Source organism: Suncus etruscus, chromosome 15, assembly GCF_024139225.1.
Source record: "Suncus etruscus isolate mSunEtr1 chromosome 15, mSunEtr1.pri.cur, whole genome shotgun sequence".
NCBI classification, from domain to species: domain Eukaryota; kingdom Metazoa; phylum Chordata; class Mammalia; order Eulipotyphla; family Soricidae; genus Suncus; species Suncus etruscus.
The window spans coordinates 76985018-76998790 of record NC_064862.1 but is presented as its reverse complement, the minus strand read 5'-3'; the positions used below and the strand labels follow the sequence as shown (position 1 = coordinate 76998790).

General features: G+C 50.4%; 1 protein-coding gene across 1 annotated transcript in view; it reads left to right on the top strand.

Annotated features, from left to right (window-relative positions):
- Positions 1–13773, top strand: part of LMTK2 (lemur tyrosine kinase 2) — a 71010-nt gene that overhangs the window by 41078 nt on the left and 16159 nt on the right. The window contains exons 6-7 of the mRNA XM_049788570.1: positions 4581–4668; positions 9450–9583. Of these exons, the coding sequence (XP_049644527.1) occupies positions 4581–4668; positions 9450–9583 (222 nt within the window). The remainder of the gene's footprint in view (positions 1–4580; positions 4669–9449; positions 9584–13773) is intronic.

Genomic DNA, 13773 nt, shown 5'->3' with positions numbered 1-13773 from the left:
GGTCCCTCAAGCCTGCTAGGAGTAATACCTGAACATAGAGCCAGGAGTAACACCTGGGCACAACTGGGTATGGCCAAGAAACAGAACCAGAAAAAAAGTTAAATAAAAAAGTTCAGAGAAGGGCCCGGAGAGATAGCACAGCGGCGTTTGCCTTGCAAACAGCTGATCCAGGACCAAAGGTGGTTGGTTCAAATCCCGGTGTCCCATATGGTCCCCCGTGCCTGCCAGGAGCTATTTCTGAGCAGACAGCCAGGAGTAACCCCTGAGCACCGCCGGGTGTGACCCAAAAACCAAAAAAAAAAAAAAAAAAAGTCCAGAAAAATCTCTATCAGAATTTTTCAGATTTATATTTCTCAGAACCCAAAATCAACAGGAAAGCTTGAGAGCAAGAGAGAGAAATAGCACTTAGTTTAGAAAAGAGGGTGGGATGGGCCAGGAGAGATAGCACAGCGGTGTTTGCCTTGCAAGCAGCTGATCCAGAACCTAAGGTGGTTGGTTCGAATCCCGGTATCCCATATGGTCCCCCATGCCTGCCAGGAGCTATTTCTGAGCAGACAGCCAGGAGTAACCCCTGAGCACCGCCGGGTGTGACCCAAAAACCAAAAAAAAAAAAAAAGAAAAGAAAAGGGGGTGGGAAGTGTCACAAATTAATAAGCACAGACAAAGCTTAAATTAGACAAAATGAGCAAAATGAATTCCACAAAGCCAAAGGAAATGCCAAAGAACAGAAACCAGTAAAACTCATGACAAAGTCATGAAAACTGAATGCTGATTCTTTAGAAAGGTTGTAAAATGGACAAATGTGCTTATCATGAATCTGACACATTCATTCATTCTCTGGATCATACATTTCAAAGTAAACCATAAAACAAGGGGCCGGAGTGACAGCACAGTGGTAGGGCATTTGCCTTGCTTGTTGCTGACTCTGGACAGACCCGGGTTCGATCCCTGGCATTCTATATGGTACCCTGAGCCTGCCAGGAGTAATTTCTGAGCACAGCAGTAACCCCTGAGTGCCATTGTGTGTGTGGCAAAAACAATAACAACAACAAACAAGTAAAAAACAACAACTGTAAAACACCTTATAGGCCCGGAGATATAGCATGGAGGTAAGGCGTTTGCCTTTCATGCAGGAGGTCATCGGTTCAAATCCCGGTGTCCCATATGGTCCCCCGTGTCTGCCAGGAGCGATTTCTGAGCCTGGAGCCAGGAATAACCCCTGAGCACTGCCGGGTGTGACCCAAAAACCACAAAAAAAAAAAAAAAAAGAAGAGTTTTTCCTTTGGCCGGAGAGATAGCATGGAGGTAAGGCGTTTGCCTTTCATGCAGGAGGTCATCGGTTCGAATCCCGGCGCCCCATATGGTCCCCTGTGCCTGCCAGGAGCAATTTCTGAGCCTGGAGCCAGGAATAACCCCTGAGCACTGCCAGGTGTGACCCAAAAACCAAAAAAAAAAAAAAAAAAAAAAAAAAAAACACCTTATGATAAACAGGAAGATACTTGGGGATTCTAGTGTTTGATGAAGCTTTTTTGGGTTCATTTTGTCTTGGCAGTGGGTCTCCTGACTGCTCAGGAATCACTCCTGGTAGGCTTGGGGGACCAACCATATGTGGGATCAAACCCAGGCCGGTCACTTGCAAGCAGGCACCTTCCCCTCTGTACTATCTCTTCCACCCTGATGAAGTATTTTTAGATTTCACAGGAAAAGCATGATATGCTTCTTTAACCTCGTAAATGGGATCATAAAATTCGTTTTTTTGTTGTTGTTGTTGTTGTTGTTGTGTAAAAGACATACAAGGAGGCCAGAAAGACGTGCTGTTGACTTGGAGAAAATATTCGCAAGCCACTTTATCTGACATAGGACTCATATCTAGGACTGACAGAAAACTCAGAAAAGTCAGGTCAAAAAACAAAAAAAACAAAAAAACTCTTCAAGATGTGGAGACCTGGCGCTGAAAGGATCCGCTGGTGCCAGTTGAGCCAATGCTCTGTGAGCATCAGGCCAGGAGTTGAGGAGCAGACATGCCCCCTCACTTCCAACCAGTAGGAGAGCTTCAGATCAACAGTGTAGAGCCTGGATCCAGATACTTTTTTTCCTGGGAACATTAAAGGGCACAGGCCCTCACAAAAATAGTTTTAACCTTTGTTAAAGAACCAAGCACGTAGTAATTGTGTATATTTGGATCCTTCAGAGAGAGCAGAAATACTGGAGCAGAAAGGGTGGGGCAGACAGATGGGCTTGAAGGAACTGGAGACTCATTATTCTGAGAGTGGGTTGCAGGCTGGAGATCAGCAGAGCTCTGGTACAGGTCAAGGTTTCTAGTAGCATACAGAGCCCCTTTGCTCCTAAGGGAGGCAAGTCTTTGCTCGGCTACAATCTTTTTTTTTTTTTGGCTTTTGGATCACACCCAGCAGCGCTCAGGGGTTACTCCTGGCTCTACGCTCAGAAATCGCTCTTGGCAGGCTCGGGGGACCATATGGGATGCCAGGATTCGAACCATTGTCCTTCTGCATACAAAGCAAATGCCTTTACCTTCATGCTATCTCTCTGGCTCCCTCGGCTACAATCTTAAGCCAGGGCAAGAGAGACAGTACTGGACTTAAGGCATCTGCCTTACATGCAGCTGACACAGGTTCCATTGCCTATGATCCTCCAAGCACTGCTGGGAGAGATTCCTTGAGCACTGAGTCAGGAATAAACCCTGAACATCATTGGGTGTGCCCCCCACTCCTACCTTCTAAAAAAAGAAAAAAGATCTGAAGCTAATTTGATTTATCTACCTACGGAGCACAGTCTGCTTTAATGAAAACCCACAGACTTGAATGATGATCTCAACCGAAAACACCTTCACAGAAACATCCAGAAGATTTGACCAAGATCTGGCCCACTGAATAGGCGAGTCGGTGTATAAAATTAGCCATTGAATTATATAACCCTCCTATCCCACTCTTGGACATTTATTTCGAGAAAGGCAGACATTTCCACCCAAAAAACCTGTGCATAGTTATTCCTAGCAGCTTTAAGTGTAATCGCCTGAAGTTGGGAGAACATCCTTGGAACGAATTCATTGGCTGGGCCCACACACACCCCAATGCTGCTCAGCCGTGGAAGGGAATGAACTCTTTATCGTTGCAGCATCCTGGATAATCTTGGGGCTCTGTGATGAGGGAAAATAATCACTCTCAAAAGGCCTCTCTCTAAATGGGAAAATGCCACAGAAATGGGGGATACATAGGTTCTGAGCAGTGGTGGGGGCCAGAGGCAGGTGAGCAAAAGGCAGGGCTTGGGAGAGACCTGGTGGTGGTGGGTTCTGTATATGTGTTGGTTGCATGGGAACAGATGTGCTTGCACCAAGCCTGCTGGCAGTGCCCTGACTCTCCCTGTAACTGTGGCAGCTGAGACCCCCAAGCACCATCTTCACAGCTACATCTCAGTCCACATTCTTCCCTTTGGTTTGTTTTGTTTTTTTGTTTTGGAGTCACGTCCAGCATTGCTCAGGGCACTCCTGACAGTGCTTGGGGGGCCCTATGGGAATCTTGGAGATTGAACTCAGGCTGGCTGCATTGTAAGACAAGCACTATATTATCTCTTAGACCCTGCTTATTTTTCTTTTCCTTTTTCTTTTTTTTTTTTTTTTTTGGGGGGGGGTGGTCACATCCAGCAGCACTCAGGGGCTACTCCTGGCTCTACGCTCAGAAACCGCTCCTGGCAGGCTTGGGGGACCATATGGGATGCTGGGATTCAAATCACCATCCTTCTGCATGCAAGACAAATGCCTACTTCTAGGCTATCTCTCTGCCCCCCTCCTTTTAATCCATATTTAAAAAACTGACTAAACACTATTTTGGCATACCTTTTTAAAATATATCTTCTTTTGGGGCTACACCTGCTGCGTTCAGGATTTAGTCCTGGCTCTACACTAAATAATCACTCCTGGCGATGCTCAAGGACCATATAGGATGCCGGGGATCGAACCTGTGTTGGCTGTATTCAAGGCAAGCGCCTTAAATGCTGTGCCTTAACTATTGCTCTGGTAGCTTAATATATTTGTTGGACAAATTATTTTGAGTATATGCATGTACTGGAGGCATGTCTATAAACCTATGTAATAATTGTATGTTATGGGCTATATTTCTAGTCTGTCATTTTTTTGGGTTTGATTTGTTTTTTGGGGGGGGCCCACACCCAGCATTCTTAGGGTTTTCTCTTGGCTCTGTACCCAGAAATTACTTCTGGCAGGCTCAAGGGACCCAATGGGATGCAGGAGATCAGACCTGAGTTGGTTCCGTCAAAGCAAATGTCCTACCTGCTGTGCTATGACTCCAGCTGCTTTTAAATGCTGCTTTTTCATGATATTTCATAAAATGAAGTAACTAGAGTCCTAGGTGAGGCATTACTGTTAAGTTGTGGGCTGTTCGATGCTGGCTTTGAACCCTCATTATTAAGTACTGGGTGTATCCCTTAAGTCAAGTGCGTCCTGAATTGGTCTTTATAGCTCAACTTTGAAGCTGTTCAGCATGCCAAAATTTAGGTTGTTCTCCCCTGCCTCATGAGACCCTCTTCCCTTTTTGTTTCCGCAGTGTTCTTCAGCACCCCAATGTCCTGCAGTGTGTGGGACAGTGTGTGGAAGCGATCCCTTATCTGCTGGTGTTTGAGTTCTGTGATCTGGTGAGTTTTTTGTAGAAATTTAAGTTCTGTTTTGACATAAAGGCTATCTTTTCAGGCAGCTCCTTCCCCAAGAACACACCTTTGCTCTTTAACTGTGTTTCTGACTGTTTCTGGCCCTGTTTGAGGCTGTTTATGTGAGAACTACCCTATTACATTTATTTCCGCCTGGTATACAAGTCAAATAAGGCTCCTGCATTCTGGAAACATCGCCATGTGAGGCTGTGCTGGGGTCCAAAATGGGAGGCGCTGGTCCCTCCAGAGAATGTGTGGCTTCTGGGGATCCCATTCCCCACCCAAGGGGCTCCCAGTGACCTGTTCCTTGGAGTGCCCACGTGCCATCACGTTTGAGTGGAGCACCACGGGGCGTTTCTAAGTCATGTCTTGGAGGGTTTATCCTGTGCTTTGTGCGCAGGTCGCTGAGGAGGCCAAGCCTTGGGTCTGTCCCCTGGGATCTATGCAGACCTTGGCGGGAAAACTCGTGACAGGTGGAATAATCTGTCTGGAGGAGAGTCCTAGGGACTAGAGAGGCAGCAGGTACCACATTTCAGGGGGCTGATGAACTAGTTGGGGCTGCACAAGTGTGTGGGTGTTCCGAAATCCTGGCAGAGCTCATTTCATCTTGGTTTATCCCATCCGCACAATCCATGAGATGGTCTGTATCAGATGGTGCCAGGTCCACCTCACAGGTTAGCTTCCCTGGGAATTTAACCAGTGTATGCTGGCCAGTCTCCTTTTGAGGGGCGTCCTTGACTGGCCACCCTGCCTTGAGGCCTCAGGGTACATTTGTCTGACCATCAGGAACAGATTTCCCCTCACCTCCACACCTCTTTACCTCTTCTCACCAGCCTGAGGAAAGTGGCTTCCAGACAGCTGGAGCTGAACAGGGGCATCTCCCTCCCCTACCCCCTACCCCGCTACTCCCTAGAGTTCAGTTCTCCAAGCAGAGATAGGCAGAAATATGTGTAGTATGGGGGGCCTGGCCCCACTCTGTTTCGAGAATGTCCCTGAGTTTCAGTCCCATAGTCCTGTCTTACCTGAGAAGGTTCAGCTGCTCATCTGTGAGGTCTGTCATGGGCTGGGCCATTTCTGTGGGGCATGTTGGCTGTGGCTTTAGGTGGGGGGACTCTGCCCTCACTGATAACACATTTTCATATAGAAGTGTTCATTAGCAAGCCCTATGTCCTCTCCAGTTGCCCTGAGAACGGGACATGGAGTGAAGGGGACAGAGGTACATGGGGGCACCGTCCTGACGCAGTTTTATGACAGGTTCCATGACCCAATTGGGCACTGTGGCCAGAGCATCTTGGGGCTGCCTGGGCTCTGCGCTGAGAAACTGCCCCATGCTCTGGTGCCCACCCTTTTCCTGGGCCTGCTCCCACCTACTCCATGTGGCTGCCTCTTCAATCGCAGGATGGGCCCAGGCCGGTCAGTGTGCAGGGCTCAGCTGGCAGGCATGAAGGTCTGGTTGCAGAGCATGTTGGGGGCTGGTCCAAGTTGACAGATTCTGAGATGGTGATGTTCCTTCAAAGATCTGCTAGGAGAGGAAGATATCTGCTTTTCAGTGCCGGTTGCCTGCTGAGACCATAAGGCTTTGAGCAGATCGGGCAAAACAGAAGCATAGAAGTGATTGTTGTGGGAGCCGGAGCGATAGCACAGTGGGGAGGGTGTTTGCCTTATACACAGCCGACTTGGGTTCAATCCCTGCCATCCTATGTGGTCCCCTGAGCCTGCCAGGAGTGATTTCTGAGCTCAGAAACAGGAGTAACCCTTGAGCACAGCTGGGAGTGGCCCAAAACCAAAAGAAAAAACAAGTGGTCATTGTGGGACCAGGAGAAAGATAGTGCAGTGAGTTGCACTAGTGCAGCACCTGCCTTGCACTCCTTCCACCGGATTCAATCCCTGGACTCCCATACAGTCTGCTGAGCATCACCCCAAGTGATCCTGAGTTCAGAGTCCAAGTAAGTCCTGAACACCACTGGGATACTTCGATCCCCAACCCTGTACACTATTTTAATTCACTGCAAATTGCAGCATGTTTTTTTCCTTTAAATGATGGACCAAAGTAATGATCATCGATACTCCTGAAGAGCCTCTAAGAGGCAAACAGGTGCCACCATTCGTTTCTTTACAAAAAAGAAAGAAAAGGTTGTCACTTGTTTTCTCTTCCACTTGGTGGTTCCACTCGTGGTACTGAGGAGGGGTGGTGATGCAGGGTGCATAGGGCCGGGCGGCAGCCATCCTGCTTTCCAGGGGCCGTGGCTGGGCCCTGTGCCTATTCTGCCATTCTTCCTCCCAACAGATGAGACATCACTGACCACAAGTGCAACCTCAGTTGCCACAAGATCTCAGTTATCAAGAGAATTGTTGAGTTTTTCTCACCACATCGACTTATTGATCTACTTCCCACAGTCAGACTGGGGTGCCCTCCTGGCCGCCTCTCATTTTGGGAGTTTCCCTGGCTCATTCCTAAGGGATGTCAGGACACCCACCAAGGCACTTTGCTGCCCTCTAGCGTTGCACATTTTTAGTTTTGGCTTTTTTTTTTTTTTTTGGTTTTTGGGCCACACCCGTTTGACGCTCAGGGGTTACTCCTGGCTATGTGCTCAGAAATCGCCCCTGGCTTGGGGGGACCATATGGGACGCCGGGGGATCGAACCGCGGTCCTTCCTTGGCTAGCGCTTGCAAGGCAGACACCTTACCTCCAGCGCCACCTACCCGGCCCCTAGTTTTGGCTTTTATAGGGTTGGTTGAGGATGAAATCTTTTTGGTTTATTTTTGGGGGGAGGGGTGGTTGGTTTTTGTTTTTCGGGCCACACCTGGCAGTGCTCAGGGGTCACTACTGGCTCTGTGCTCAGAAACAACTCTTGGCAAACTCAGGGGACCATTTGGAATGCTGGGGATCGAACCCAGATCCACTTCAGGTTCATCCCAGGTCAGCCACATGCAAGGCAAATGCCTACCATTGTGCTATCACCTCGGCCCTGAAAATCCTTTTATTATTTATTGGATCTCCTAACAGTGCTTGTGATTCCTGGGGACCCAACCCATAGACTGTTCAGTGGCAACACGGGAGAACGTGGCTCTGATGCCATACCGACCTGTAGGATTGAGGATTCCCAGGTCACCCAGCACTGCGCCCAGTGAGGTCTGGAGGAATTGAGCCTGGGTCAAACCACTGTGCGATGCCCCAGCCCTGGACACTATTTTAATTCACATGTTCTTTTCCTTTATGATGGACTGAAGTAATGACCATCGATACTCCTGGAGAGCCGCTAAGAGGCAAACAGGTGCCACCATTCAGCTCTCTCCTTTAGAAGCAAGTCTGAGTTTTAAGACTCGCTTAATAGACACATTTTTACCATGATTATTTCAAGATGACTTTGCTTCTGAAATGGTGAGAGAACGAAGCTCTGTCTCTTGATCCCACACAGTTCACCAGAGGCATCTTCCATGAGACAGTGATCAGTTGCCCAGTGGAGGGAGATCATTTAGGTTACAGGTTCTTCTCTGGGCCACACCAGCCTCATCTGCCCGAGGCTTGGGACAGACTGAGGCCACTTCTTTACTGCCCTGAAGCAGTGCCCCACTCACCTCCTGTCAGCTCATAGCATCAGGATAAAGGGACACTGGAGAGAAGGTGGGTTTTTTTGTTTGTGTGTTTTGGGGCCACATTCAGCAATGCTCAGGGGTCATTCCTGTCTCTGCACTCAGGAATCACTTGGGGGACCATATGGGATGCTCCAGATCAAACCCAGTTGACTGTGTATAAGGCAAGCACCCTCTCTGTTGTGCTGTTGTTTTGGCCAAAAAAGGTATTTTGAGGGGCCGGAGAGATAGCACAGTGGTAGGGAGTTTGCCTTGCAATCGGCCGACTCAGGTTCAAATCCCGGCATCCCATATGGTCCCCTGAGCGCCTCCAGGTGTGGCCCAAAAACAAAAAAACAAAAAAAAAAAAAAAAAAAAAAAGAATGGCCGAAGAGATAGCATGGAGGTAAGGCTTTTGCCTTTCATGCAGAAGGACGGTGGTTCAAATCCCGGCATCCCATATGCCTGTGCCTGCCAGGGGCGATTTCTGAGCATAGAGCCAGGAGTAACCCCTGAGCGCTGCTGGGTGTAACCCTCCGCCCCCAATTTTTTTTGAGAGGAGTGAGTGGTAATATAAGTGTCACTGCTCCTTTTCAGGTGCTCCAGCTCATGAAGATCCCTCAGCCAGGAAGCCTGGGGCTTTTTGCTGCCTTAGTTTAATCATCCTCAGTTCTTTCCTGATTCCCACCCACCTTCCCATGCTGGATAGAACCTACCTCGGAGGGAAAGGGGAGTGTCTGTGTGGGGTGCATCTCATCTACAACCAGATGGGGAGATGGGTCCCTTTTTACAGCTCCAACTCCCGGGAGGACCTGGAGGAGGAAGCCCCATGCAGGGGAGCACCTGGCACCCCAGTTTAGAGGCCCAGACACATGTGTGTCTGCCTGGCTGTGATTTTATGCTGTGCTACAATTTGACCCGTCGAATATTCTCAACCGGTCAAATATTCTTCACATTTCAAACTGAGGAGAATGTAGCCGGGCACCTTGGCCCTTGCACACCTCTCTGCTTCATCTTTGCTCTCCGCTGCATGTGCCAGGAGAGCTGCGGTTGTGAGGTGCCCTTGCCTTTACACCTCTGAAGGGTGCAGTGGGAATGTTCCTTTGTCACTCCAAATCCTGCTGAAGTTCTATCGGGCCAGATGTCCACAGTGCACCCAGATTCCCGAGATGACACTAACCAGCCTGTCTTTGCAGGGTGACCTGAAGGCTTACCTGCGCAGTGAGCACGACCCGCCACGGGGGCCGGCGCAGACCCTGCTGCTGCAGAGGATGGCATGCGAGATCGCTGCGGGGCTGGCCGCCTTGCACAAGCTGCACTTCCTGCACAGGTGGGTCAGGCCATGCCAGAGCTGATGGAGATGGGAAGAGAGCCTGTGGCTGGCGTGACCCTAGTGCAGAGTCTGATCCCCATGGGGCTGGGGCTGAGCAGTACATTCATGGGTTGGGTTGGAATCATGTTTCTGCAGGCGCAGGCAGGGAGCATGGAAGCCGGGCAATTGTTTAGTGTCTTGATAGATGTTTACCCTGAAACCCTCAAGGGCCTTGAGTCCTATCTGTGGGGACTGCTCTGTCACCCCAGATTACTTCCCTCTCCGTACTGGTGTTTTGAGTTTGTGTGAATCCATTTCTCTCTTCCCATAGAGCCTGCCATGTCTGGCTGGGACAGCATCCGCCTAGCCCCAGGGCCTGGAAACTGGAGGGCCTTGCTCCTGTGTCCCATTCCTGGAAGGCAGGCTGCCAGGAATACATTTGTGGCAGGATTCCTTTTTTGTTTAGTTTTGGGGTTTCTGAGCCACCTTGGCAGTGCTCAAGGGTATAACTCCTGGCTCTGTGCTCAGGGCTCATTCCTGGCTGTGCTTGGGGATCAGTATGTGTTGCTGGGGATGGAACTGGAAACTGAGATTTGGGGTTGGCCACATACCAGGCAGGTGCCTTCCTCATGTGCTCGTCTCCAGCCCCCATATAAGATTTGGGATGTGGCTGAGCCAAGAGCTGGCTCAGGGGCCAAGTTCAGTCTCCACAGTGTCCCAAACACAGCCAGGTAAAGTGACTGCTGGTAGATCTGAGGGGCTACATCCAGACTAACCCCACTTTTCACAAATCAGTCACACAGAACAGCAAGGGAGGAAAACACGAAGAATTGGGGGAACTGAAACCTATAGATTTGCAAGACTCCTTGTCTCCCAAAAGTCAGGTGTGGTCCTGGAGGCCCCAGGCCGCCAGAGCGGCCCCTCATATCTGGTGCCTTGCTTGGAACCAGTTGGGGGCATCACTGGAAGGGCCCTTGGTCCCCTATGTACTCTTGGGAGGTGTCCCACTTCCCCCAGCTGAAGCATAATTGGGATGTAGAGTGATTGGCTGACTCAGAACCAGGCCCACTGTGCCGCCTGGAATAGAACAACCCACACCCCCCGACGCCTCTGCCATGTGGAGAGAGCTGGCATGGCACCCAGTCCGTTCGGTGCAGCTTTCTGTGCTGGGGAGCCCCTGTTCTGGGTCTCGTTCGGTTTCTGCGGTTGCTTGTGGACAGTGATCCCGAGGAGAAACCTGGTGACCGTGTGCATAGAATCAGGTGCTCTGCTCTTGGTTGGTTTCCAAGTTTATATGGCTGGGACACAGGTGTCTGGGCCAGAGGATTCTGTGTATGTGAGTTCATGTATTCATGTTAGTTCATTTGTGTGAGGTCATGTACTTGTGATTTTGTGCTTTGTGAGAAGATTGCCTTCATATTCTGAAATTTCTAGCATGGGAGCAAGTACAGCAGTTAGGCACAAGCTTAGCTTGACCCAAACAGGTTCGGTTCCTGGCACCACATGGTCCCCTGAGCATTACCAGGTGCAGCACTGGAGCCCCCAGTATTGCCTCAGGAAACACAGGAGAATTGGCTCTGGCTGGCTGGAGAGTGATGGACTTTCAGGTGCTCTTGAAGCACAGGCATAAGCTGGAAAACAGGAAGATTCTAGAGTCACAGGAGAGGGTGGAGTGGGAGATAGGATAGAGGAGGTTGTGGGGGGAATTTCCTTGGGCCTGGTTTGTGAAGAAAGATGGTTGAAGCTGTGCTCTGAGGCCTGTAAGTATGTGACACTAGCCACTGCCCCACGAGTCCCCTCTTTAAGGGATTGCAGGAAAGGAGAGCAGAGACCTTTCCTGGTGGCTGAACTGGAAAGACGAGTCCGAGCGTCCAAGAGAGATGCATCGTCAGGGACTTCCTGCTCATTCCCGCTGACCTGTCAGTGACAGGGTGCCCGCCAGCACCAAGGACACCTTGTCCCTGTCCATGAGAGGAGCAGACCCGAGTGACAGGAGGTGGCTTGGACAAGGGCACTGGGAGCAAGGCACGGGACATTGTCACTCCAGCCATGAGGGAAGGACAAGTACAGACTGTTCCAGGGGGCTGGGAGTATATATGATAAAAGTCTCATGCAGGGGCCGGAGAGATAGCATGGAGGTAAGGCGTTTGCCTCTCATGCAGGAGGTCATCGGTTCGAATCCCGGCGTCCCATATATGGTCCTCCCGTGCCTGCCAGGAGCAATTTCTGAGCCTGGAGCCAGGAATAACCCCTGAGCACTGCCGGGTGTGACCCAAAAACCACAAAAAAAAAAAAAAAAAAAAAAAAAAAAAGTCTCATGCAGAGGACAGCAGAGGAGGGGACGACAGAGCCGTGAGTGGGTGGTTTCCCCCTCACTGCTCGGCCTCAACTGACTGGCCCGCTTCAGCTGCCCTGGGCTGCTCCAGCACACCACAGCAGCACCACTGGAAAGGCCTCACTAGAGCTACTTCTCAGAGGCCAGAGTGACACCAGTCCCCATGACCTCTCAGACTCCATGACTCAGGAGGGGTCGAGGCAGCCAGATAAGTCCCATGTGTGTACAGGATGCAGGCTGCACTCACTGGCTTCATCCTGAGGCCTAGCACTATCTCCGTTTCTGGGCTGTAACCTCTTGCCTCACTCAGGCCTCTGTGCTCGGAATTCTGGTGGATGTGAGATGAACGGATGGGGAGGTCTGCAAGCCTCACTCTGAGCACAGCACAGCCCAGGAGTGAGGGGAGGGTCTGCAGAGTGCCTCGACTCTGTCTCTGAGAACTGGGGGTTGCTGGAAGCTTTGGGGCCACCAGGGGCAGATGTGCAGCTAGCCAGGCTGCCACGTCATCTAGTTCTGGCCTGTGAAGGGGTCACCTCCATGGAGGATGTTGGACCCTGAGTACTGGCCAGAGTTACATAATTATAAAAGGCCTCAAGCCAAGCCCAGAGCTGGTGGGGATGGTGGCTTCCGGATCCCCTGGCCCCTGCCTGCTCCTCTCGACAGAAACCAGGTGGGGCTGCGGGAGGGAGGGAGGGGTGTGAGGGATCCTTCCAGAATGGGGGTTTCAGTGGGTGCACGTGGGGCCCAGAGCCGCCTCTTGACAGCTCAGTGACAGTGCGTGCTGCCAGGTTTGGAACAGTGCCCGGCCCCAAGACCTGTTTTTCAGCTTCAAGGAAGGCGGTGCTGGTGTGTTTGCGTTTCCCGACCTGTCCTGGCATTGACGTCAGTAGGTGCCGTGCAGAAGCTACCGTGTGTTCACTGCTCTGTGGCTCTGCATGTTTCCTGCGCTCTAGGGAATATTTGTTTTGACCCACTTTGAATCAGATTTTATTGTCTTGCAGTCTGGGTGGCACTTTGTTTTCAAAACATCTTGGGTTGTTTTTTTTTTTTTTTTTTTTTTTTTTTTTTCACTTCTACCCCGATAGACATCAGTCAGCTGGGTTGGGAGCCTGTCAGGTGGTGGTGTGTTGGTGAGACTGGCCCTTCGTGGTGCCATGGCCTGCCCAGGAGCACCCAATTCTCTTATCATGGAGCCAGGCCAGGCCCGGCCTATGTCTTTGCCAGTGCTGGTTCCTAATCTCCCCTCATGCCAGAGGTGTCATAGCAAGCATGTGTGAGCGACCCTCATTTCCTTCTGCCTCACTCAGAGTTTCTGGTAATGAATGAGAAGGCTTAGCCCCCTGCTGAATTGTCTGAGTCTTAGAAACATCCAGAGGTCCCTGGCACGTGTGACTTTTTCATTGCTTGTCAGAAGTTTGCATTGGTGGATTAAAGCCTCAGGTTATGAGGGGAGGAAGAAAGAAGGCAGGTGTGGCAAGAGCACCTGGCGAAGGTGCCAAGTGCCCTGCAGGTGTGTCACCTGCCAGCCCAGCACACACACCTGCAGGGCAGGAAGGCTGGCATCGGCCCTCACTCAGGTCTCAGAAGGGAGATGCTTGGAAGTTCCAGAAGGATCTATTTCTAGAATGATCTGTTTCTAGGAGGATTCATTTCTAGAAGAATCTGTGTATAGAAGTGTCAGTGTCTAGAAAAATCTCCAGAAGGATCCATTTTCAGGTTTTGTTTCAGAAGAATCTTTCTAGAAGGATCTGTTTCCAGAAGGATCCATTTCTAGAAGGATCTGTTTCTATAAGCTGTAGAGCTGCCTGTAGCTCTGTGCAGTGAGTCTGTTTGTGGGACAGACGCTCAGCGTACAGCCCCCAGATAAAGCTGC